General features: G+C 39.2%; 1 protein-coding gene across 1 annotated transcript in view; it reads left to right on the top strand.

Moving 5' to 3' along the window:
- The window catches only part of arhgef18b (rho/rac guanine nucleotide exchange factor (GEF) 18b), a 55,755-nt gene that overhangs the window by 7,076 nt on the left and 20,926 nt on the right, over nucleotides 1-27,753 (top strand). The window contains exons 2-13 of the mRNA XM_037698313.1: nucleotides 1,228-1,376; nucleotides 2,961-3,583; nucleotides 3,671-3,803; nucleotides 6,359-6,380; nucleotides 8,139-8,276; nucleotides 8,361-8,418; nucleotides 8,881-8,925; nucleotides 9,315-9,389; nucleotides 10,999-11,107; nucleotides 11,361-11,538; nucleotides 26,670-26,737; nucleotides 27,357-27,399. Of these exons, the coding sequence (XP_037554241.1) occupies nucleotides 1,228-1,376; nucleotides 2,961-3,583; nucleotides 3,671-3,803; nucleotides 6,359-6,380; nucleotides 8,139-8,276; nucleotides 8,361-8,418; nucleotides 8,881-8,925; nucleotides 9,315-9,389; nucleotides 10,999-11,107; nucleotides 11,361-11,538; nucleotides 26,670-26,737; nucleotides 27,357-27,399 (1,641 nt within the window). The remainder of the gene's footprint in view (nucleotides 1-1,227; nucleotides 1,377-2,960; nucleotides 3,584-3,670; nucleotides 3,804-6,358; nucleotides 6,381-8,138; nucleotides 8,277-8,360; nucleotides 8,419-8,880; nucleotides 8,926-9,314; nucleotides 9,390-10,998; nucleotides 11,108-11,360; nucleotides 11,539-26,669; nucleotides 26,738-27,356; nucleotides 27,400-27,753) is intronic.

Below are 27,753 nucleotides of genomic sequence, written 5' to 3'. Positions count from 1 at the left end.
AATGTAAGGCCATAATGAGGAAGGAATATTAAAATGACAATAGTCTGGGTAATTTAAACAGTGCAAGAGTCCATGCATTTAGAAGCTTTTTGAAACTGCAAGCAAAGTTGCAGTTACTGTATTTTTCTGACTATAAGGCGCAATATCAATGAACAGGTCTGTTTTCATACATACGGTGCACCGGATTATAAGGCGCACTAGGTGAAACAAAACAGTCAGATAAGTCAAACTTTATTCAACTCATTCACAATAACCACATCAAATCAGTTTGAGGTCAGTAAACACAACCAGAGTTAATACATAAGGCGCACCTGATTATAAGACTCACTGTTGATTTTTGAGAAAATTAAAGGATTTTAAGTGCAACTTATAGTCTGAAAAATAGGCTAGTTTGTCTTTTAGGCTCGATTTTGTTGCAACTTTAGCTTTAAATTAGTTCAGGTTGTTGAAGTAGTTTGACAAAGGCATTAACACAATTTTCTACTTTTTGTCTTAAAAAGAAAGTTTATTGTTTCTGGGTTCTTGTGAAGCTGAGGGTGGATGTGACGACAACAATGTTGCTCACGTCCAAAGCTTGATTTGTTGTTGAAACAGTTTAAATGCATTGCAATAAAAATTAAAAAAACCTAACAATTCTTGGAGAAATGCGTACTGTCTGCTGTCTTTTACGCCAGAGTTTTTTAAGATTCGGTTATCCGTTGGAGATGCAAACCTGTCCTTCTCAGATGGTCTGAACCAGCAGAAACCATCAGACACTGATGATTTATTTATAGTCAGTGGTAAAATGATGAGTGAGCTTTCCCAAACACCACATTAACTTCTCCTGTGCACAGTTCCTTCATAAACACTGAATCTTTACAGGTTTCTTTTTTTTTTTTTTTTTTTTGCATTGTTTACACATCCCGAGCTGCTAAAGGCTCAGATAAACTCCTGCTCTTCACATGGAGACTATCGCTGTCCCACATACTGGTTGCCAGTGGTGACACTGGTTTGTGGCATCATGAATCTGTTTATGTATTGGAAATGTAAAGAAGCTTTCAGCCAGAGGTTGGAGCAGGGTGTTCGGTGGGGCTTTTCATTCACCGTGCACAGAATAATTCAAACTGACTACACAGGTGTTGTACGGCTGATCCAGTCAGCAACCTGTCTGCTTCTCTTTTAATCCCTTCTGGTGTTCTGTTATAGAATTGTTAATAATTAACTAACAATAAATCCTTTGTTGTCCAGCATCTGATTCATGTAGTCACTCCTGTGGGAATCCCAATGGGCAACTCGGCGTCCGGCCCCTTGCTCCCAGTGGGAAAAGGTCTTCGACCTCATTAACCCCGGCCTCCATCACAGAGGATGAGTTCTTCGGCAGCAACGTTGATGACCAGGTAAAGACGTGTCTGCAACATCTGGATAAACTTTGTTTTCACAATCTTCTCTCCCCATCCAATAAATGAATAGATCAAAAAATCCAGATGCTACTTTTAGCTTTCAACTAGCCTTTTGTTGTTTGTTTTGCTGCTTTTACTAGGTTTTTTTTTGTTGCTACTTTTATCTTTCAACTTTAATTTTTTTAGCTAGCCTTTTGCTATTTTTAGTTTTTAGCTAATGTTTTGCAAAACTATGATTTTCTACACTCAGCTCTTGTTAGCTTTTTGCCGTTTTAGTTTACGGCTAGTATTTTGCTTCTTTTAGTTAGTGTTTCACTTCTTTCGGCTAGCATTGGGCTTTTTTTTTATAGCTGGTGTTTTTGGTGATTCTTTTAGCTTTAAATGTTCAGTTTCAGCTTCAGCACTGCATTTTTGAAGAAAATGCAAGTTCTCTTGTTAAATAAAGTCTTTGTTTTTATTATTAATACCAATGTGGAATTTATACTAGATGGATTTAGTGTAGCCCCGTGACCCAAAATGGAAGAAGCGGGTAAAAGATAATGGATGGACGGTTTTAGTGTAGTGAACCAGAAATTCAAACGAGAGCAGATTACCGATGATCTCTGCTGCTGACTCTCATGATCAGCCTTTATCATCGTCATCAAATACTGAGTCACTACATTTTTCCTACAAGACGTGTTTTTGTTTCACAAGTCAGTTTCACTTCTTAAAATCAGTGTTCTATCAGTAATTGTGTTAAATGATTCCCAAATTAAATAGATATTAGGTCTTAAAGGTGCATATTTATTTCCGTATGTGTTTTAGGATTCTCTAGCCCGCCTCCTCGTCCTAATGTCACTTCTGCTTTCAAAAGCACCAAAACCTGCTGCCAAAGCTGCCAAAGCTGCCAAAAACCCAAACTCAAAACTTCAAAGCAGCAAACTGCTGGCTTCACAGTGACTGTTAACTTCTCATCCACAGAACGTTTTATTTTCACTTTTTCTTAGATTCAGTGTTTTAAAATGATTCCTGTTTGATTATTTTCTGTTTGCTTATGATTTGAAACATTTATTTTTATTTGTTTATTAAGTCTCTGTCAGTTCTTGTTGATGCTTTCAGCTTCGTCTCACCTGTGTCTCATATATAATCAGCACACCTGCTCTCACTCACTAATCACCCATCCCACATTTATGGATCCCCTGATTGAGCTCGCTCTTGTCTGTTTCCAGTTATGTATCGTTCAGGTTTGCTCAGTTTTTGTTTACTTAAACCATGCTTCTAAAATCTTTCTCAGGTCTGTGGCTGTGTTTAGGTCCTTGCAACAAACCAACCACTAAGTGGGACAAATGTTTTGCTCATGCTTTAGGAGACGAACACATCTTATTTGGTACCATTGCACTTGATCCAAAACTGTTAATCGTGAAAGCATAGCTCCCAAAATAAAAATAAAAAATGTATTAATTTACTCCTAAATATAAATTTAATGTCACTCAGCCAAACATGAGCTGAAAGACGGCATCAAGAACCTGCTTTATCCCCTTACTGTCTCCATTCATTGAACAGTTTGTCTAATCTCATCTTCCTCTCTTCTCATAATTTCAGGATACATGTTCTGTAGTCGGCGACTACGACTGTCCCTTTGTGGAGGAGGGCAGCAGTGTGGAAGACCTGCAAGGCCTTAGTCCCTCTCTCACAGACTCTGAGTACTTCAGAGACCTGGAGGGAGCCACGCTGACCTCACAGACCCCTGCATCAACAGGAACCACTAAAAGAACAGAGCGAAACAGCCAGCAGCCTGTTGACTCACAGCTGCTGTCAAACACAGACAGTCCAATCACTGACCGGCCTACGCAGACCGCTCTGACCACACACTGCACGCATGTCGATGCAACATCACTTCCCTTCTGCACACAACCTCCGGAGGAACTTCCCTCTGACCTCGTCACTCAGCTCAGTCTTGAGCTGCTCTCAGGTTGTCTCTTTGACGGTGGTGACTCCGCTGACCCTTCTTTACATTTTAACTTGATGTTTACTCAAAATGGAGAGCTGGGATCCTTAGAAACTGTCGAAGCAACAACAGGACTTGAAGAGATAAAGGGCCAAGCAATGATGGATTTAGATGGAGAGCCAGACCTGGACAGTTTACCTATTCTGGTCAGATCCATGTCGACATCTCGGCGGCATAGCTGGGGGGTCCCTCTGTCACCCATCAGCTCTGACAGGAGGTAAGATGAGCAACAACTGGATGTTAAAGATTGGCTGGGTACAGATTTACCTCGGAGCCTAATCCTGTCTGTGTGTGTTGCTGTTAGGTTGAGTCTGGACACCATAGCCATAGACAGCGATGATGAGGAGCAGCAAAGTAGTCTTTTCCAGTCCACCCTGCAGCAGTCTGACAGCTGCTCTGCATCAACCGGAGAGGAGTCCGATGGCTCCAGCATGAAGGTAATCAACCTGAAAATAAGTCAGACCAACAGTCTCTTTTTTTTTTCTCTTCTGCTTCTCAACTTCCCACTCACGGCAGGAATTGTTTGCTTGTTTTAGGATTTGTTACCAGTGGAAGAGTTGTTTAAATGTTTTATTCAGAAACTAACATTTTAAGGAAAACTTATCTTCTGCCTTTGCTAAACTGTAACTTTGGGATTTAAAAAATATTTCATTCTTGACTAATATTTAGACTAAAAACTAAAAATGTTTGAATTTTTATTTATTTATTTATTTTAGTTTTGCATCAGCTGTTAAGTTCTTCTTTCGGCTTTTCCCTCTTTCCAGACCTCCACTGGGATGTCATCAGCTCCTACTGCCTTCTCCTCCTCCATTCTATTCTGAGCTTTCTGAACTTGACCCTCACTAATCTTTCCCACTTATTGGTCCAGAGTTTCTATGACCTCTACTCTTCCTTTTCCTTCATTCTCTTCACTCATTAGCTCCTCAAAGTACTCCTTCCATCTTCCCATCACTGTTTCTTCACTTGTTAGAACATTGCCATTCCTATCTTTAACAAGCTTAGCTTGCTGCACATCCTTTCCAGCCTGATCCCTCTGTCTCGCCAATCGGTACAAGACCTTCTCACATTTTTAGTGTCCAACCTCCTATATCAAACTCCTTCTGCTTTGCCTTTGATGCCTCCCTTGTTGCTCTGTGTTGTATATCTCCTTATATTCCTGTATCCTCTCTTCAGTCATCTCACTGGTATATTTCTTATTGACTAACCTCTTTCTTTGAATAGCTTCCTGCACTTCACTATTCCACCACCAGGTTTCCTTATCCTCAATTCTCTGTCCAGATGACACACCAAGTACCTTCTTACTTGTCTCTCTTTACTGTTGCAGTCCAGTAATTTGGAAGCTCTTTTCACCCTGAGCCATTAACAGTTCCTCTCTGAACTTCTCACAACATTCTTCTTTCCTCAGTTTCCACCCTTTGGTCTTCTCTTATTTTACTATTTTTCTCTTCTTTACAACAGTCATTTTATACACAACTATCCAATAATGTCTGGCCACACTTTCCCCTGCCACAACCTTACAGTCCCCAATCTCCCTCGGGTTTCTTCTTCTACACAGAATGTAGTCGAACTGCGTACTCCTTCCTCCACTCTTATAGGTCACTCTTATGTTCCTCCCTGGGAATACTCTCTCTCACTTCATCAGCATCCTTTCAAACTATCTTTCTCCTCTCTATCACATCCAACTTGTCAGGCATAACCACTGACAACATTCAGCATCAGACCTTCTACTTCTACCTTCAGACACATCACCTTATCTGACACTCTTTTCACCTCTACTACATTATTTGCTAACTTCTCCTTCAGGACCACCCCTACTCCATTTCTCTTTCACACCATGGCTGAACAGTTTAAACCCTGCTCCAATGCTGCGAGCCTTGCTGCCCTTCCACTTGTTCTATTGAACACATAAAACATCTACCTTCCTTCTCTGCATCATGTCAGCCAGCTCTTTATCTTTGCCTGGCATTGTCCCCACATTTAGAGGTGCCACCCTCACTTCTACATTCTTGACTTCCCTCTTCTCCTTCTATTTCCTGACACATTTCCCTCTTCATGGTCTTCAGCTTTGCATCTGCTGTTCACACGAAAGCGAAACAAAAGAGGAACCAGTTGGCTTCAGTTTTAGACTTGCTACAAGTATTTCGTAAACTATGCCAAAACAAACAAAAAAAAAACCCATTATGAATCAGTATTTTCTTCATGTTTATTTTGTGAAAATTGTGAGAGGACGTGACTTCTGCTCCATCAATTGGGGAACAAACATTTATTTTCAGTCTGAGTAGAATGGGAGAGGTGGATTAAAAATCGCACAAACTGAGTGCAATGCTTGATTTGATGGACATTTCATATGTTTCTTTAAACATGTACAAACCGGATTCCAAAAAAGTTGGGACACTAAACAAATTGTGAATAAAAACTGAATGCAATGATGTGGAGGTGCCAACATCTAATATTTTATTCAGAATAGAACACAAATCACAGATCAAAAGTTTAAACTGAGAGAATGTATCATTTTAAGGGAAAAATCTGTTTCCAAATTTCATGGCGTCAACAAATCCCCAAAAAGTTGGGACAAGTCCATTTTTACCACTGTGTGGCATCCCCCCTTCTTCTTACAACACTCAACAGACGTCTGGGGACAGAGGAGACCAGTTTCTCAAGTTTAGAAATAGGAATGCTCTCCCATTCATGTCTAATACAGGCCTCTAACTGTTCAATCGTCTTGGGCCTTCTTTGTCGCACCTTCCTCTTTATGATGCGCCAAATGTTCTCTCTAGGTGAAAGATCTGGACTGCAGGCTGGTCATTTCAGTACCCGGATCCTTCTCCTACGTAGCCATGATGTTGTGATTGCTGCAGAATGTGGTCTGGCATTATCGTGTTGAAAAATGCAGGGTCTTCCCTGAAAGAGATGACGTCTAGATGGGAGCATATGTTGTTCTAGAACCTGAACATAGTTCTCTGCATTAATGGTGCCTTTCCAGACATGCAAGCTGCCCATGCCACAAGCGCTCATGCAACCCCATACCATCAGTGATGCAGGCTTCTGAACGGAGCGTTGATAACAACTTGGGCTATCCTTGTCCTCTCTGGTCCGGATGACATGGTGTCCCAGTGTTCCATAAAGAACTTCAAATCATGACTCATCTGACCACAGAACAGTCTTCCATTTTGCCACACTCCATTTTAAATGACCCCTGGCCCAGTGCAAACGTCTGAGCTTGTGGAGCTTGCTTAGAAATGGCTTCCTCTTTGCACTGTAGAGTTTCAGCTGGCAACGGCGGATGGCACGGTGGATTGTGTTCACTGACAATGCTTTCTGGAAGTATTCCTGAGCCCATTCTGTTATTTCCTTGACAGTGGCATTCCTGTTTGAGGTGCAGTGACGTTTAAGGGCCTGGAGATCACGAGCATCCAGTAGAGTTTTACGGCCATGACCCTTACGCACAGCGATTGTTCCAAATTCTCTGAATCTTTTGATGATGTTATGCACAGTTGATGATGATAACTTAAAAGTCTTTGCTATTTTACGCTGGGTAACACCATTCTGGTATTGCTGCACTATCTTTCTGCGCAACAATGGTGGAACTGGTGATCCTCTTACCATCTTGGCTTCTGAGAGACACTGACACTCTGAGAAGCTCTTTTTATACCCAATCATGTTGTCAATTGACCTAATTAGTGTTAATTGGTCTTCCAGCTGTTCATTATATACTCAATTTCCTTTTTCCAGCCACTTATTGCTACTTGTCCCAACTTTTTTGGGATTTGTTGACACTGTGGAATTTTGAATCAACATATTTTTCCTTTAAAATGTTACATTTACTCAGATTAAACTTTTGATCTGTCATCCATGTTATATTACGAATAAAATATTGACATTTGCCATCTCCACATCATTCAGTTTTTATTCACAATTTGTTTAGTGTCCCAACTTTTTTGGAATCCGGTTTGTACAACACCAGGCACCACATTTTGATGGACGTCCTAACCACAGTCAGATGGCACTTTTTTTCACTAATGAAAAGAGATTAAACAAACAGTATGACTCAAAGATAGTGAGTAAAATGAGTGCTATGATTAAAAAAAAAAAAAATCACTTTTTTTAAACATTGCATCGGGTAAAAATTTACTTTAAAAAACAAAATCACAGTTTAGCTGCAAGTTTATAATTTTAAAAGTAGATTTTTTACATTTTTTTGCTTAGTTTTAAAGCCTTAAATGACCAGCCTTGTGTTGATTGAAGAGGCTATTTAGGTTTAAGCTTGAGAGCATTGATTGGAGCCTTTCTTACCGTTCCTAAAATAGAACTTTGCTCCAGCGTGTTCAAAGCTTTAAAGTTCATGATCATTCATCCTAAAACATTTCCCACCACGTTTTAACCTCTGAACATTCCTCGTTGTAAACCTGGAGTACAGCACATCTTAAAGCACTTTGTAGCATGATTTCAAAAAGGTTTTCTACAAAATGCAAACATTTTTTCTTGAAAATGAACATAATGTGTCTACCTAAAAATAATAAAATTAAAAGATGAATACAACAAACATTGATACCAAATAAGTCCATGCACAGAGGAGGAAGCATCATTTAAAGTATTGTGCTAAATTAGAGAGAGTCCTGACCAAAGTGACCAAAAGGGATTCAATATGCTGCAGATTAGCGGCTAATAAAGACCAACTGTAAGCAAAATTAATCTCAATACAGGATCTGTTGTATGTTGGGAAGTGGACGTAAAACAGATCAGATGTGCACAAGATGATCATGTGTGTTTATTCTTCTCTCAGACCACCGGTGTGCCTGGCAGGCCGCTGTACTCTCGCTCAGACATCCTCGCCACAGATGAATGTTCCCGAGCGGCGCACATTTCTCGTGTCGTACAGACGTCCAAACAGGCCGCGAGGGCAGCAGGAGGTGGGGCGACACAGAGCTGTATTTCATGTGAGCTCGTGTTTTATACTTTATTTTCATACCAAGCCTGTTTGGTTCTCTGTCCAGTGGCCGAGGAGTTCGACCCTGAAGAAAACCTGCACTCGACTGAAGACCAGAGCCATATGTGAGTATCGTCTGCAAGCTGAGGAAGGAATATGTGGAGTATACTGAGCTCTTTTCCAAAAGATGCATTTGTCTTCCTGTGCAGGTTTTAATGATGCTTGAAAGAGAAAAGGGATGCAGCTCTGGTTTGATTTAGAGGACAGCCAACATGTTTTGTAAATTATCCTCACAGCTCTTGTTCATAGTTTGTTTCTGTTACCTAACTCCCACATGACAGGGGGGCTTTCCCCACTCTACGCCTGACATTTCTTCTCCATGTCATCCGTCTGCAGTCTCCCCCTCCCACAATTCCTTTCCTTCTGGTAAATGTGTGCATCTATAATATATGTGCACTCTTGATTGTTTTGTGGATGCAGCAGAAGGGAGGACTTTGTTTCCTGTAAATCACAATTTGACACCCAGTTCCCAGCAGTCCTCTGGTCTCCTCTCCCACCACTCAGTGTCAGTGTTTTGTTTGTCTTAGGCTGATGGTACAGAAAGTTCTGCAGGAGCTAAAGCTGTACCACGGGTAAGTAAACAGGGGAGGGAGGTCTGCACGCCTCTGCTGTTCTAAAGACATCTTTATTTAGAGCTTCAGTGCAGCCAAGTGTTGACACGGGGTTATGTGTGTGTGCATGTATGATCTTTGCATGTGATTTTGCACGAGTCTGCTTGGTGCACTGACCTTAACTGTAATACTGTAAGTCACCGTGCCTGGAAAGGATCTGTCGAGCACTAAAAGCGAGACCTTAAAAGTTCACAGCAACACAAATCAGCTCATACTGTCAGATTGCATTTGTTTTCATCATCTGTGTAAACTTTGGTTTTGACAAGTTTGTCTCTTAGTCATCGGTTTATATTTGGACCCATTTCCTGTTGAAATCTCCCTGCGTTAACGTTTTTAATTGTCATTTGCAGAGCAAAGCAGAGAAGCAACAGTTCAGACACCAAAAAATCAGGAAATGTCACTTGGTACGAGTTCCTTTCAAATGAGTAAGTACAACCCTCTGCAGTTGTCCACCCACCTGTCATTATACTGCAGGAATGATACAAATAATTAACTAACTGGTTTTTCATGAAAAAAATTTCATGAAAATTCTCATTTTGTTTTTGAGCAAAAGGGTTATTTTAGTTGTCTACAAATAAATAAGAACAACTTGGAAAGATTTGGTGTTTTAAAGTTGGATTTTGATGAGTTTTTATAAGTAGTCATTGTCTAACCTGCGCCAGACAGCAATACCTTAATTAAGTTGCCCTAACTTGGAAAATCAGGGAGAAATTCTGACTGGGAGTCGAGCTAACCGTTACTCAGAATGGGACCCATTCAAGAACAAATCTGTTGGAGTAAATTAGGCACGGGTATTTTTAATCCCCTTTACTTTTTCATAAAACAGTTGTTTGTATTGATGCTAAACAAAACGATGTTTGAGTTGCAGATGAGTCATGCCCAGAACAACTACAGAACTGTAAAACTAGGATTACAAATGGAAATATAACTTGCCTTTTGATTGGCACATAATTGTATGAACCAGATCACAGACAAAAAAACCAAACAAACTGGTGTTTAGAGACACAGAACAAGACATTATTTATGGACTATACCAGTGAGTTTTAAAAGCCAAGTCTGTATTGAAGCTGAAAAGATGAAGGCTTCTACAACATGACAATAGTTTAAACTCCCCAGCACCCTGCCTGCTGATGAAGGTTCTGGTCCTCCAAGTGCTCAGTCATAAAAGTGTTGTCCAAAACAAACTCAGAACTTCACATTTTTGAAGGAGGTGCAACAAATAAATTCTGATCTCGTGAACTAAAATAAATATTTGTTAAAATAAGATGTGAATATGAAACAATCAAACGTTCACACCGGGCTGCTGTTAGTGGTTTGAAACTGTCATGAACTTAAATAATATTCTGCTCATAGTTGTTACCTTAAACTTTTAGTCAGGACCAGAAACATTTTCAAGCCAATTCACATTGCAGTACTGAATCAAAACAATTTCCCAAGGAGACCATAACATTTTGTTAAAAGACAAAGTTGTTATAATCTTAAGGGGACAGAAATATTTGTCAAACCACAATTCAGAACTAGTCTGAAGGGAAGGTCTACCTCAATCCAAGGAGTTGGATTGTGGAATGGTCTAGAGAGTGATGTGAAAAATGCCAAGTCAATGTGTACATTTAAGAAAAAGATCAAAGCTGGATTGTAAAAAAAAAAAAAAAAAAAAGTAGCTTAGTGTGTTTTGTATTAGAATTAGAAAAATTAGTTATTTGTTTTGTTCTGTTACTTGAAAATTATTATGATTGAACTGTTTGAAAAAAGGGGCAGATATAATAAGATTTTTTCTTCTTTCTCCTGCCTTTAATTTTAAATCTGGTATTTTTTTTATATAGTTTATGGAATTGTTTCGTTTTGTTTTTTAAAATGAATAAACTTTATACCATATCAAAGTATCACACTACATTGTACTGTGCGTCATCATATATGAAAAAAATAAAATAAATAAAATTAAACTGTCCTACACACAAAGTTACAACTTTGAATAAATCTTCAATGAAAGATGGATATAATATTTTGCAACCTACTCTCTTCTTCTTCTATTAGGAATGAGGAAGAGGAGGATCGTACAGAGAAGGTGGAGAAAGGCGCCAAGGTGAGAAGGACCTTCAGCTCTCTGAGGAACAGGGTGACCGGCTCCTTCAACAAAGACAAGGTAAACAACAATAACACACGAGTGGTAAACAAGAAATAAGAAGTGGTGAAATTTGCAACAAGCTTCAGAAACTAGCTGTCATTTCCTTCCTTTATTGATACGTTCTTGTATTACAAAAACCAAATACTCATAACACTTGTGTGCATGATGTGGCACACACAACACTTTTAATCTTTTTATACATTATGCAAAGTGCTAGACAACCATGTAGTTTGTGTTAAAAAAAATCACTTGTATTTTGCTTTTTCTGCAGGGTAAGAACCGAGAGAAAGAGCTGCAGAGAGAGAGAGAGAGAGCGAAGGAGAAGGACAAGGAGAAAGTGTGCCATAGCAGCAACGGGCATCGCTTGGTGCCAGGCTCCTTCTCCAGCTCCGCCACCTGCTCACTGTGCAGCAAAAGCCTGCAGAAAAAGCATGGCCTGCAGTGCATGAGTGAGTAACGCCACAGCCACAGGTGTACACGCACCCACGCTTGTTCACAGCCTGACACACACGTGCACAGGTGCTGCAGTCACACACACACAGCTACTTCACTCACGGCATGCTCACTCCCCTACTTACAGGAGCACTCGAGCACGCAGTTACAAACACAACCCACCAAAACATTTAAAAATACACCGAGCAGCCATAACATTATGACCAACAGTTAAAGTAATGCAGATGCAATTAAAGCTGTCATGAATGGGGAAAAAAAATTCTGGAATTCAAAAGAATATTTTGTGATGAAATAGGGACTTTCTCACGATTAGGTTATTGTGTTGTGCCTTGCTGACTCTTTCTTTGTCACTTTTCCGATTTAAAGCAAAAGAAGGTTTTGGTTTCTTTATAAATACATGAAGCATCTCTTACTTAAAGATCTTGATTTGTTCAGTACTTTAAAAAGCACATTCACATTTGTTTTAATTTATTGGTCTGTCACTTGTTTTTGGATAAGCTTAGCCTGAGCTGCCTTTTTCGGAGTAGATCTGTGTGGGGCATCTTGTGTTTTTCTTTTCCCTAAGTTACTCGAGCGCAGTAAAACAAGTTAGCTAGTAGGCCTGTGACTGTTTAATAAATCCTGCATAGACGGTTGTTGATACAACACATTGGGAAATGAAGTCCTCAAAATAACCCTTAATGGAAGTTTAAAATGTTGAAATTATATTGAAGGATGATTTAAAGCACGTGGATCAGGTTACAGTTAAATGTTTATAAGCGTCAATCTAAAGTATCTTTAGTTCTGCCAGACATTACATTTATAGTATAAGGTTTGATTTGTGACATTTACAAATGCACTGTATTATCAATAAAGAAACGCAGTATAAATATAGTACAAAGAGTAAAAACTTTAGCAATAACATACAGAATTAAATTGATTAATTTCTAACTTACAGAAACTGTAGCCACCATGTTTTTATTTAGGTGTTTTTTTTTTTTTTTATTCATTCATTCAACCTTCATTTATACAGGTTAGTCTCATTGAGCCTCGAGGACTCATTTTCAAGAGAGAGCTGTTTTTAAACAAAGAACACAGATGACAACAATAGACAATCATTCAAAAAGCATATAAAATCAAAAATAAATGGAAGAAAATTATATATATATATATAAATATGCAACCAAAACGGCTACATTATAAGGCGATGTAAAAAAAAACTAAAAACAGGAACGTGTCTACATTAGTTTTTTCCAGGAACTTAACAGAAGTTTAAAGTCCCTTAGAGAGGTCAAGGTCGAGAGCTTCAGATCTTTTTGCAAGATATTTCAGGAAACAGGAGCGGAGTAGGAGAAGACCCTTTTGCCTAGTTCAGTCCACAATGAAGGAACACTGCTGGTAGTAATGTCCTGAGAGCGCACGCTGTAGCTGCACTCACGCAGAGACATGTTGGAGGAGATGTATGAAGGCAGCAGACCAAGAAGTGATTTAAAGATGAAAATGAACCAGTGGGAGAGTCTGCGTGAAGTTAAAGATGTCCAGTTAACCAGTGAATACAGGGTGCAGTGGTGGGTACGATAATCACAGCCAGTTATGAATCTTAGTGCACCATGATAGACAGCATCCAACATCTGCAGGGTTCTTGTAGGAGCGTTCATGTAAATGTCACCATGAAGGGAAGGAAAGTCAGTTACAAGTCGTTTCCTAGCGTTCAGAGACAGGATCTAGTTATATGAATATATATATATATGTACGTATATAATTTGCTGCACTGATTCAAATAATTATAAAATGTTAAATAACGATCCAACATTTTGTTACATTTAACCAGCATGAAGACAAATGAACACAGTGTTTATGTAGTATCAGGATCTTTTACCAAAACAAAACAAACTAAATCTTTAGGACTCTTTAAAAAATGTCATCATAGGTAACACTCCTTAGTTTTATTGCTCTCTGCCTGGATCCCATCCATCCATCCATCCATCCATCCATCCATCCATCCTCTTTACCTGCTTTTTCCTTTTTGGATCGTGGGGTTTAAGTTTAAGAAGACTTTAGAATTGTCTATAGTTTCTACATAAATTAGGCCTAAAACATCAGATTTTTGCACAAGGCCTAAAAGTTGATCAAGAGAACCCAGTTAAACAAATGAGACAAATATTATGCTTGGTCATTTATTTATTGAGGAAAATGATCCAATATTTCTTAATTATGAATGGTAAAAGTATGTGAACCTCTAGGATTAACAGTTAATTTGAAGGTGAAATTAAGAGTCGGGTGCTTTCAGTGATGTGATGATGATCAGGTGTGAGTGGACGCCCTGTTTGATTTAAAGAACAGGGATCTATCAAAGTCTGCGCTTCACAACATGTTTGTAGAAGTGGATCATGGCAGGAACAAAGGAGATTTCTTAGGACCTCAGGAAAAGAGTTGTTGATGCTCATCAGGCTGGAAAAGATTACAAAACCATCTGTAAAGAGTTTGGACTCCACCAATCCACAGTCAGACAGACTGTGTACAAATAGAGGAAATTCAAGACCATTGTTACCCTCCCCAGGAGTGGTCGACCAACAAAGATCACTTCAAGAGCAAAGAGTGTAATAGTCAGCGAGGTCACAAAGGATCCCAGAGTAACTTCTAAGCAACTGAAGGTCTCTCTCACATTAATGTTCATGAGTCCACCGTCTGGAGAACACTGAACACGGGGGCTGCACAGCTGCAGAAAGAAAAGCTCTGCAGAGAGTGGTGAAGGCTGCACAGAAGTCTGTTGGAGTCGGCCTCCCCACCATCACAGACATCTACACCTCCAGATGCAGGAAGAGAGCCACCTGCATCATGAACAACCCCACTCACCCAGCACACACACTTTTTGCCCCGCTCCCTTCAGGCTGAAGGTTGTGGAGCATTAAGTGTAGAACCACTGGACTGAGGAACAGCTTCTACCCTGAAGCTGGTAGACTCATAAATTCCTAAACAGGATAATCACTGTAAGGAGAAAACAAATCCCTGTAATGTCACTTTAATTGGTGATATGTGACTTATCTGTGCTGCTGATTATCCATGCTGCTGTTCTCATGCTGCTGTAGTCACTCGTACCCATCCGCTCACCACAGACTTGTGTTCGTGCTGCTGTTTGACACACCGTATTGTTTTACATTACAAGTGTTTAGAGTATATCTTGGTGTATACTGTATCTTAGATCCTTATATACTACTTCTTTTTATACTTTATATTTTTGCTATTGTTGGATGTAACTGGGACCTTGAGTAGTGGTACATAATTTCATTCCACCTCATTTACCACATGTGATGTGAATGACAATGAATTTGAACTTGAACAACAATGGTGTGCATGGCAGGGTTGTAAGGAGAAAGCCACTGCTCTTCTAAAAGAACATTGCTGCTCGTCTGCAGTTTGATGATCATGTGGACAAACCAGAAGACTGTTAGAAGAATGTTTTGTGGACGGATGAGACCAAAATAAAACTTTTTGGTTTAAGTGAAAAGTGTCATGTTTGGAGAAAGGAAGACTCTGCATAAGAATCTTATCCCATCTGTGAAACATGGTTTATGCCTGTTTTACCGCATCTGGGCCAGGACGGCTCACCGTCGTTGATGGAACAATGAATTCAGAATTATATCAGAGAATTGTAAAGGAAAATGTTAGAACATCTGTCCATGAACTGAATCTCAAGAGAAGGTGGGTCATGCAGCAACACAGTGATCCTCAGCACACAAGTGGTTCTACCAAAGAATGGTTCAAGAAGAATAAAGTTCATGTTTTGGAATGACCAAGTCAAAGTCCTGACCTTAATCCAATCCAGATGTTGTTGAAGGACCTAAAGCAGCAGCTAATGTGAGGAAACCACCAACATCTCAGAGTTGAAGCTGTTCTGTACAGAGGAATGGGCTAAAATTCCTTCAAGTAGGTGAGCAGGACTGATGAACAGTTACTGGAAATATTTAGTTGCAGTTATTGCTGCACAGGGGGGTCACACCAGATACTGATAGAAAAGGTTCACATACTTTTGCCACTCATAAATATGTAATATTGGATCATTTTTCTCAATAAAAAATGTTCTATGTCATATTTATGCAGAAATATAGGAAATTCTAAAAGCTTCTTAAACTTTCAAGCAACACTGTGTATTGCTGCCATCTTTAAAACAACTCATATGTAAGATATATATATATATATATATATATATATATATATATATATATTAGTACTTTATACATTTTAATAAACTTTTACAATACTGTCAGTTTTTGTTTTACATGGTTATCCACTTAGAACTTTATGTTTATTTGCAAGAACAAAAAAAGCAGCAGTAGCTAACTGTAGCATCTCCTATGCAGCGTGGGGAACCTTCTGCAGAAATATAATTTTCTTCCTGGTTCCCAATGATGAATACAAGCTGACATATGATCTGCAGCAATGACTTGCCCCACTAGTTTGTTGACATTACTGTAACTGGAAACAGTTTTCTCATAAACCATGTGACATGCTGGAGAAGAATTTCACATCTATTTCTGAAGAACAGGGAAATGGAACCACTTGGTATTACTGAAGTTTTTTCTTTTATTTGAATGAACAGGATTGTGTGGAGAGAAGTGCATGAGGGAACTTTAGTCATCCTGCGCTCTAATTTTGTTTTTCATGACCACAACAAGATGTTCGCTGCATCATCTGTGTGATGGCAGACAAATGATGACTGTACTATTTCCAGAATTTCTGTCAGAGGGGATGTAATGAATGAGTGTTTAAAAACTAATTTATTAAACAAATATGTTCTGGGATATTTCATCAGACACGAGGCATCACATGGGATTAGAGTACAGCCTGTTTTTTTTTTTTTTACATTAACGTACAAACAATAACTTTTTCTTCCTTTTATATTTTTCCCAATTCTGCAAACATTACAGATGAGTTTGACAGTGTTAGCAAATATCTTCACTTCACTGCTGCATGTTTCACAGATGTTTATAACTCTGAAATGATGATTCAGCCCCCGGTGTTTCTCTCCACCACTGAGGAGCTGTCATCCCAGTTCAACTCTGTCTGCTTAAAGACTCTGGATCATGTCGCTCCTGTTAAAACTAGAAAATCAAAACTCAGAGCAGAACCTTGGCTGAGTGACGTCACCAAGGCCGTTAGGCAGCAGTGCAGGAGGGCGGAGCGCAAATGGAGGAAAGACAGGCTGCAGGTCTCTTTTCAAATACTTAGAGAGTTGGCGCCGTTATCAGAAAGCGGTAAAAGCTGCTAAATCCAAATACTTTTCTGATATCATTACCTCAAACTCTCACAAACCACGTGTCCTCTTTTCTACCCTAAACTTTGTTCTCCGCCTCACTGAGCTGTGCGAGAACTTCTTACATTTCTTTTTGGAAAAAATTGCGACCACCCGGGCTCTCATTTCCCCTCCAACTCATGACCTATCCATCTCACCTCAATCTGTAGCTCTATTTGACCATTTTTAACCTATCACTCTGTCTTCTCTAGAGCAGATCATGCGCAACTTGAAACCTTCTGGTTCCCCCTTTGATGTGGTCCCCCCTCGACTACTAAAGGAGGTTTTTCCTACTCTAGGTCCGTCCATTCTTGCCATAGAAAACAGTAGTTTATCCACTGGCGTGGTGCCAAAAACCTTTAAACATGCTGCTGTCCAGCCTCTTTTGAAAAAACCAAACTTTGACCCCTCAGTCATATCCAACTTCCGGCCTGTCTCCAAACTCCCATTTGTTTCTAAACTACTGGAGAAAAAGGTTGAGTCCCAGTTGAAGTGCTTCCTGGAGGATCACACCATCTTAGAGCTATTTCAATCTGGCTTTAAACCTCTCCATAGCACTGAAACTGCCCTATTGAAGGTTTTTAATGACATTTTCTTATCCACAGATACTGGTTATTCTGTGCTGCTTGTCCTGTTGGACCTCACGGCTGCCTTCGACACCATCGACCATGAGATCCTCATTGCTAGGTTGGACCAGTGGGTGGGCATCACTGGGTCAGCCCTCAGTTGGTTCAGATCCTACCTCGCTGACAGATCCTTTTGTGTCTCCATCAAGGAGTTTAGTTCTGCAGCGACAGAGCGTAAATGGGGGGTTCTGCAGGGGTCCATTCTGGGTCCCCTCCTATTCTCTTTATACCTGCTGCCACTTGGTGCTATTTTCCGGAAACACAACATACCCTTTCACTTCTACGCCGATGACTGTCAAATTTACTTCCCCCTAAGACACAATGGTGCATGCTGTACTCAACCTCTGCTCGACTGCCTGGCTGACATCAGGGACTGGATGGCTTTAAACTTCTTAAGTTTCAATGAAAAGAAGTCTGAATTCATGTTGTTCCCAACGACACGATCACAAACCACTGCATCAACCTTTCCGCTCTAACCCTGTCAGAAAAACAAAGACTCACTAATCTGGGAGTGATAATGGACCCTTCCCTGAAACTTAACAATCATGTAAACATGATTGTTAAATCATGTTTCTTCCAAATGAGGTGGCTGTCTAAACTGAAGCCCATAGTGTCCAAAAATAACCTGGAGACTAATACATGCATTCATTACATCTAGGCTTGATTACTGCAATTCACTCCTGTTTGGTATCAGTCAAACCTCCATTGCACGACTACAACTTGTCCAGAATGCAGCAGCTCGATTTTTAGCCAGTACATGCAAAAGAGAGCACATTACACCAGTTTTGGCCTCCCTGCACTGGTTACCGGTTCACCTTCAAATCCAGTTCAAAATACTCCTGTATTTCTACAAATCGCTGAACAGTCACCCCCCCATCTCTCTGATTTTCTACAACCGTTTGTCCCTCCACGTTCCCTGAGGTCAGCGGACCAGTTGCTCCTCACAGTTCCAGGAACTCGTCATAAGCGCAGAGGTGACAGGGCCTTCTCTGTAGCAGGACCAAGACTTTAGAACGAGTTACCTCTGATTGTCAGACTGGCCCCCCTCCCTCTCAGTTTTCAAATCCCTTTAAAAAAAAAAAAACACTACTATTCAGTAGCTTTCAACACCAGATGATCTGTGTTTTGAACCTGTATGCTCCACACTGGTTAGTCGTCATATTTATTATCTGCATCGTTTTTATGTCTATACTCTGGTTTAATTCATTTTGTATATTGCTTTGTGTGTTGCCTGTTGTTCTGTCTGTACAGCACTTTGGTTGGTCTTGTCGCTGTTTTAAGTGTTCTATAAATAAAATGGTATGGTATCTTGTGGCATTGCTATGCAAAAGAATGTATAGCAGGCACTTGTAACATATAATCAAACCACAGCTGTTGCTATTCACTTAAAAGCATTTGTCCATCCATTCATTATCTTTACCCACTTCTTCCTTTTCGAGTCACGGGGGTCACTGGTGCCCATATCCAGCCATCACTGTGCAAGAGGTGGGGGACACCCTGGACAGGTCTTCAGTCCATCACAGGGACACATGGAGACAAACGAGACAAACAACCATTCACTCTCTCACTCACACCTAGGGACAATTAGTTATCAATCAACCTAACATGTATGTTTTTGGTCTATGTGAGGAAACCGGACTACCCGGGAAAACCCATACATGCATGAAGAGAACATGCAAACTCCACCCAGAAAGGTCCTCGGCCGGGGTTTGAACCAGCACAACCAACTGCGCCACCATGCTCAGCTAAATTAAATTTTATTTATCAAAACTAAAACCATCTAAAAATACTTCTACTACAATTTAGACTTCACAGATTCCATCATATTTTATAGTTAAAGTAGGAGCTATATTGGTAAAAAAAAATTAATTAATTTAAAAAGTGCAAGATGTCTAAAAATTAAATAAAAATGTGGCTTTTTTAACTTGTATGGTCAGAATAGATATGAACTTGAAATATATTTTTATTCTTTACAGTAATATTATTATTATTTAAAAAATCTGATACCCAAAAACGCTTTATTCTGTCCACAACCCTCTTTCAAATATTTCAAACCCAATTTTTCCTAGAAAAAACAACTTCACATTTTCTCCCTTTTTAAGTGAATTCAAACGCATGTAGATCATTTTGACCATAGGATAGCAGGAGGGTTTAATCTCAAACTGTATTCAGAATATAAACACTCATTGGGACGACTGAAATACTTCAGACACATCAACTGCATCCAAAACAATTACAGGTCCTTCTCAAAAAATTAGCATATTGTGATAAAGGTCATTATTTTCCATAATGTAATGATAAAAATGAAACTTTCATATATTTCAGATTCATTGCACACAAACTGAAATATTTCAGGTCTTTAATTGTTTTAATACTGATGATTATGGCATACAGCTCATGAAAACCCAAAATGCCTGTCTCAAAAAATTAGCATATTTCATCCCACCAATGAAAGACAAGTGTTTTTAATACAAAAAACGCCAACCTTCAAATAATCATGTTCAGTTATGCACTCAATACTTGGTCGGGAATCCTTTTGCATGAATGACTGCTTCAATGCGGCGTGGCATGGAGGCAATCAGCCTGTGACACTGCTGAGGTGTTATGGAGGCCCAGGATGCTTCGATAGCGGCCTTAAGCTCATCCAGAGTGTTGGGTCTTGCGTCTCTCAACTTTCTCTTCACAATATCCCACAGGTTCTCTATGGGGTTCAGGTCAGGAGAGTTGGCAGGCCAATTGAGCACAGTAATACCATGGTCAGTAAACCATTTACCAGTGGTTTTGGCACTGTGAGCAGGTGCCAGGTCATGCTGAAAAATGAAATCTTCATCTCCATAAAGCTTTTCAGCAGATGGAAGCATGAAGTGCTCCAAAATCTCCTGATAGCTAGCTGCATTGACCCTGCCCTTGATAAAACACAGTGGACCAACACCAGCAGATGACATGACACCCCACTGACTGTGGAAACTTGACACTGGACCTCAAGCAATGTGAATTCTGTGTCTCCTCTCTTCCTCCAGACTCTGGGACCTTGATTTCCAAAGGAAATGCAAAATTTACTGTAATCAGAGAACATAACTTTGGACCACTGAGCAACAGTCCAGTGCTGCTTCTCTGTAGCCCAGGTCAGGCGCTTCTGCCGCTGTTTCTGGTTCAAAAGTGGCTTGACCTGGGGAATGCGGCACCTGTAGCCCATTTCCTGCACACGCCTGTGCACGGTGGCTCTGGATGTTTCTACTCCAGACTCAGTCCACTGCTTCCGCAGGTCCCCCAAGGTCTGGAATCGGCCCTTCTCCACAATCCTCCTCAGGGTCCGGTCACCTCTTCTCGTTGTGCAGCGTTTTCTGCCACACTTTTCCCTTCCCACAGACTTCCCACTGAGGTGCCTTGATACAGCACTCTGGGAACAGCCCATTCGTTCAGCAATTTCTTTCTGTGTCTTACCCTCTTGCTTGAGGGTGTCAATGATGGCCTTCTGGACAGCAGTCAGGTCGGCAGTCTTACCCATGATTGCGGTTTTGAGTAATGAACAAGGCCGGGAGTTTTTAAAAGCCTCAGGAATCTTTTGCAGGTGTTTAGAGTTACGTCGTTGATTCAGATGGTTAGGTTAATAGCTTGTTTAGAGAAACTTTTCATGATATGCTAATTTTTTGGGACAGGCATTTTGGGTTTTCATGAGCTGTATGCCATAATCATCAGTTTTAAAACAATTAAAGACCTGAAATATTTCAGTTTGTGTGCAATGAATCTGAAATATATGAAAGTTTCATTTTTATCATTACATTATGGAAAATAATGACCTTTATCACAATATGCTAATTTTTTGAGAAGGACCTGTATTTAAATCTACGGGGAACACAGTCAAGTATTTAACATATTTGGTAAGATAATTTTGTGTATTTGAAATCTTTTTAAAGCTTGTTTTTGTTTTATTTTTAAGCAGAAAGAAATGAAAGAAAAAATAGTTTGATTGGAAGGGCCTTTTCATAAAAAGGGTGGGCTGAGCCCCCTCCAGACGTACCTATAGTTACGGCCCTGCTTTGTAACTAATTAGAAAATGAATACTGCTTATGCCATTTTACTAGTTATCATTATTTTTGTTATTACAGTATTTAAACTTTTATTAATTTAAATCAGCTCAGAGAAAAGAAGTGTGTCCCTTTAATTAGACCAGAGCGCTGTGGGGATTCATTCTGTGGAATGCTCCGTTTGTTTGCCAGAGATTGTTCATAGCGGATCACACAAAACTCGACTAAATCATGTGGGATACTTATTACTACTGGATCTCTTCGGGGAATGTGAGTTATTAAGATGTGTAACGGTTCAGGCTTGTTTTCGGAAGCGGCGGGTTCAGACGGACTCGAGTAAGGAGCAGCTGCCGCAGCGGGATCAGGTGGATGTTGTCCCGTTGTTCCACAGCGGACTTCTGCCCATCCTGCCGCTTCAGAACAGGCTAATGGCTAATCCACACCAGCACTTTTAAAAGATTTCTCTTATTCTCGTTGTATTATGTCTCATATGAAACGCTATTTCGACGAAATTAATGTACTTTCGAACTGTTTTTGGGCACTTTATTTGTTTTGAACTAGCCTAAACTAGCTCGCTGTTTGTCTGCTGGCTAGCTGTTAGCGTCGTGACGCTAGTGCCTTAGCTGCGCCTTTATTTGAAGAAAAAACATTAGCTGGGTTAGCAGATAGCTTTAGTAAGCTCACAGTGAACGCAAAATGCTGCGTGTGAAACTATAAGCAGATTTCACAGAATATAGCTTCGACTTTGTGTCGTTTTGGTTATCTGCCACTGATGCTGCCAGACTTTTTTTTTTTTTTGAAGAAGCAGCTCAACAGGTGATTGCTAACGCGGCTAACGTTAGCTTCCATGAGAAGTTCTGCCGTCTTACACACACCTAGCAGGTAAAATGTACTTATCTTGCTTGAATATGTACAGTAACACGATGGGAAAGTCGCTTGCATATTTTTACGGCACAAAACGCGGATTATATTGCCTGAAAACAACTGTAACACCAAAATGAATTGGAGAATTAGCATGATTTTGGCTGTTTTCAGTTTATTTGGTCTATAAGAAACAGCCTTTTTTAAATAACATTAATAATTAGTTGCTTTTCACATTCGTTACAGATAAAATGGACATTGTCAACACAAATGTCACCTTCTCTAGTACATCAGTGTTTAATAATTTTGCCATCTTTGCTTGTTTTTGAGCTACTGATGGAGAAGCCACATATTTGTTTCCTCTCTAATGATGTCAGTCCATACACCATGTGTTGACAGGTCTCAGGACAAGATAGTCCCAAGTTTCTCCCATCAGAAGCACCTTGCATACTAGATGTGTGCAACACATCATAAAACCTAGCAAACTTAAAATGTGCTAAATAAGTAAAAAATAAATTGACATTTGGTGCAGGTATTTGTATGACTAGTGGTATTTACATGACTAGTCAGCTAAAAGTTTAGGCCACCTAGTATGCAAACACTTTATTTTACTCTGAAAATTAAGTTTACAAGCTATGTGTTTATTAATGAAGAATTAAATCATGTGATAAGGGCAAATTCCTACCATGCCCTGGAGCAGGTGATGCCATCTGCCAGAGCTTAATTAGCTGGGAATGGGAATGTCCTGGACTGAGGCGTGACTGTTCAGCCTGTCTCATTGCATTTCAGCTTTGACATTAGGCCGAGCTTTCTCTCTGACTGGGTCACATGGTGTTAATTGTGCTTGGCAGGTCTGCCGCTGCATAAAAGTTCAGTCCACTGATTCTAGGTCTGAACAATCTCATCCCGTTAGCAACACACCTTTTTACTGTGTTTGCTTTCAGCATGTCAGGTTTACTGAATGTTTTATTCCCTCAAACTGCCCTTAAGCTAAACAACACGATACTCCAGTGGTTCTAGATTAGTATATTTTATGACTAAGAAAAACATTATTACTTATTGCCTACTTTTTTCATTGCTGTGAAGTATGTACTTTATTTCTATCTAGACTTTCTTTGCATGTGTACCAAGTTTCTCTGTTGTACTGTGTGAATCTTTTGGGTGAGAAACGTAAACGCCAGAGATGTTAACACCTCCTGTACTCTCACTTGTTCTTGTTTCACTAAATTCAGTCATGGGTTGGCTTGCCACTGCAGAGTTTGTCAAAGAGGAACCTCTTTTGCGAGTATGAATTCATTCACGTATGAAAACACAGGAAGCAAGTGGCTTCAGTTCTGTGGCTGCAACCTTTGAAAGTATCACGACGACACTGTAATCTTTTCCTTTTGGTTTGCCTGTTCATGGGACATTTTTGAGCAGCAAAGTTTTTAACATACTGTAATTGCTTTTAACATTGTTTCCTAACTTCCTCTGGTAATTAACACTGAAATTAGACTTGCTGCTGATACTTTTGCACAAAGATTGTGATGTAAATTTTATATATATATATATATATATATATAACCAATCATTTAAGCTGCTCAACCTGCATATCACTTAAAATGGCATAAGGATTAAATGGTGATAATTTCAGAAATCAAGCTGGTCTGAAGCTGCATCAAGTTTTGATGATCTCTGTGCTATCCATAAACAGAAAACATGGTGTTCCTGCTTATCTTTGGTTCACTGTTTACATCTAGTAAAACTCTTTATTCACTCTTGAGTATGATCACCACAACTTAAACAAGAAGTACTGTACTCGTAATTTAAAACTGAAGCTTGTGTTATTGGAATGATTTGTCTTTATATAATGTCAAGATCACTGTTTTTACATCTTCTTTTCCTTTATTTGCCATTAGTTTTCCAAGCCTTGCCCGGTCAGCGTGATACTTTTTTTTTTATTTTATTTTTTTTATTTTTTTTAGATAAGATTGAATGTTTTTTCTGGCAGACTTCATTAATTATTGATGGCATGTTTTTTTTTCCCCACATGAAATCTCAAAGCTGAGAGAAATTTATTTTCCTCTAATTGCTGGTAGTTCGAGCAGGTGGAAAATGATGTTAAAGGTCTCTGGGTTTTTCTGCTTCTGTTTACTAACTTCTTTTTTTCTCCTAAGCATTTTACTTGGTCTTGTTCTCCTTCCATTGGGAATAATCTTAGAAAGGCTAATCTTATTTGCAGTCAGAATCTGAGATGTTTGTGTGAATTTTTTTGGCAGAATTTGCTCTTCTCTCTAAATCAGCTCAGTTTAGCTTGACTTGATTCTAACAGGAACATGTCACTGCAGGTGACGTCCATTGCTGTTTTAATTTTTTTGTAACTCGGCTGGCTTTTTGTTACTCTTTAGTTGTAGTTACTGACTTGGCTTTTGTGGGATTAAGAAACCCTAACATTTGTTTTTCTGTACCAAATTTTGCTTTTTACCTACAGATTCTCGAGGTCTTTGTATGTTAATGGAGTAGTTGGAGATAGTAATAAAGTGAGGAAAATTAATCGGTGATTGGCATAAAAATGAACAAACTAACGGCACTTTCATAGACGTATATTAGTTGGTTTGTGGTCTTTTCTACTCGAAACATACAGAGATGCTTATTGCTTTCAGTGATTTTGTTTCATTCAAGAATAGACTAATTTGTGGACTATTGAGCGCACCTGAATATAAGCCACGCCCACTGAGCTTAAAAAGAAAGTTTAAATTTTACATAAATAGGCTGCACTTGTCTATAAGCTGCGGGTGTTGACGTTGTAACATGAGATATTTACACAGAAATATATATATATTTTCTTTTAATTAAGTATGTACCGGTAACGTGCACAAATACAGTAAATTATTTTTTTGAACAGTGCCTGTAACACAGCTCATAAAAAAAAAAATACATTAATCTACCAGGAAGTCATTGATCGCTAACCCCCACCCCCCCCACCCCACCCCCCAAGAGAGATGTGTATTGGGCAGCTATGTGAGCACTTGAGTGTGACAAAGTTAAATGTTTTGGTGGCATGAAGCTTGTTAGCCCATCAAAAAAAAAAAATCTTAAATTTGCCTTAGCATTGTATAAGCTACCACGTTCAAAGCGTGTGAAAAAAGTAGCGGCTTATTGTCTGGAAATGACGGTACTTATTTGTCCTTTTCTCCGTTGTCCCAGCACACAGAAAAGCAGAAGGCAAATGAAACCCTCAGCTAATTGTGCAGCCAACACTGTAACGACTGAACATGTTGGTTTATCCAAACTGATGCTGCCATTAAAAGATTCAACACGTTTTGTTAATATTTTGCATCCATATTGGATTTTAACAATGTTCTTAACTTTTTCTTTCCATTATAAAACTGTTTTGACAATTTAAATATGTTGCGGTTACGGACACTTATTACTTGAGAAGAAAAATAATAGATCACTTAGTGAAATTTCAGCTGCAGCCTTTAACCTTTGACACTTCGGAGCGTATATCATAAAACCACAGTGAATGCTTTACTTTAGGTTTATTAACTCTTTTAAAAACAACAGTTTGACTTTTCTCTGTTTTTATAAATGACCTACTTAACGTGTTGGCTAAGGTTTGCTTTTCACTTGTTACTAAATTATGAAAACTGGTGTACACGCGCTGGATTTGAACTGGCTGGCCTGGAGTCGTGCTTTGCATCTTGATAACTTCATTTGTTTGACGAGCCTCGTCCTTCTGGAAGAGCTTCTCGTGTTCACCTTACCCATTTTTTTTTTTTTTTTTTTTACCTCGGGTGTCTAGGACATATTAATTCAACTGATTTGTTTTAGCAGAGTTTCAGAAACTGATTTGAAAGTGGAAACAACTACCGGTAGCTCTGTGTTTTTTCCACAACAACTCTGATTTGTATCTCTGCCAATCAGCATAGATACAATCGACAACTAAACTAGGCAGTACTTGGTTTGTTTTCCATACAGGGAGAGTAGTAGACTTCAAGAGAAACTTATTTCTAAGAAAAAGGGGCGTTTCTCACCTGCTTTGGTAATAGTGTATCATGCAAACAAACAAGTGGCTGTTTTTGAGCTGCACAAGCACAGCTGCATTAAAAAAGTGATTCTTTCACCAAACGATAAAATCAAAAACTTGACATTCTGATTAAAAGTAAGAAAATCTAAAGTTTTGTTTTTTTTCCTGTACCTTTTACGTTAAACATTCAGGAGTGTTACTTTCTGAAAATGTGGTTTATAGTGTGCTGAAGGCCGGGACGGTTTCCTCAGTGGCTTTTTATTTACGGTCTTACATGCAGTCCGACATTCCTGGTGGGACACTGACTCCAAGTTCCCGTCCTGTTTTTCAGATTGTGCTGTGAATGTTCACAAGAGCTGCAAGTCTCTGCTGGGTGAGTGCACCAGCAGCAGGAACAAGGTAAACATCACGCTCAAGCGTAGATAAAAGTGGATCAAGGCTAAAGTAAAGTCACAGTAATAGTACTATTTCCTATGTTATGTTTGCTTATAGTCAGACTATTTAGAATTTTAAGGTAGAAAATGAGACCTATTAAGATTTATTTGTCCTGGTGTGACATAATTTATTCATTTTGCAATGAAAGTATATTTTGTGGAAGACCTTCAGAGACAAACATAAGACATTTAGAGATTTGTCACTTTAAGTCTTAAAAGATTTAAGCATCTTTGTTCTGAAATATTTTATTAGTTGATTAAAACAAATAGTTTTGGTCTCTTTATGGAACCGTCATTGTTATCACATCCTCCATGTTTGTGTATCCTAATAACAGAAAAGTGTAAATCATTGTTGGAGAGGAGTTTTGCGCTCCTATTCGCAGCGCTGCTATAAAACGACTTTAGATTTCTGGCTTTCTTCTTTTGAATCTGCCTGAGATTTGCTTGTTGGGTACAGTCCTTGGCCATTTGAGCAATCTTGTCACCTGCAGAAAGTACAGTAACTATCATGTTGACAGACTCGGCTCACCCTGAAAAACACGAGCGTCCTCGATTAAACCTTCTCTTTAATTTTCTTCACACAGAAAGATTGTCTTCCGAAGGCCGGCACATCATCTCCTAACATTGGTGAGCAGAATAATATTTGTGGAGCTTATAAATCCCACTGACCCAATGTTTAATGAAAAATCTTATGTTTGTGTGCATGTGAGTCTGATTTATTTATTTTTTTGTTTGTGTGTTTGTGTACACACCAAGTGTTGAGTGGGGAGATTGGTCTCCAGCAGTCAGTAAGAAAAGGTGATGATTAGCTGCTGATAACGGGTCAGATGAAGCACTTGTTTTTTAGTTTGAATTTATTTTGTGATGTTGTATAAACAACATATAAAGACTTTATGCATACACAAAAGGACGAAAAACGTAAAAATTTTTATGCTTTAAAAAGATCGTTTTAGGTCTTTACAAGCCAATAGACGTTATTAC

Source organism: Nematolebias whitei, chromosome 3, assembly GCF_014905685.2.
Source record: "Nematolebias whitei isolate Nwh7 chromosome 3, NemWhi1, whole genome shotgun sequence".
In the NCBI taxonomy this organism is placed as follows: Eukaryota; Metazoa; Chordata; class Actinopteri; order Cyprinodontiformes; family Rivulidae; genus Nematolebias; species Nematolebias whitei.
This window is presented reverse-complemented; position numbering and strand designations above follow the sequence as displayed.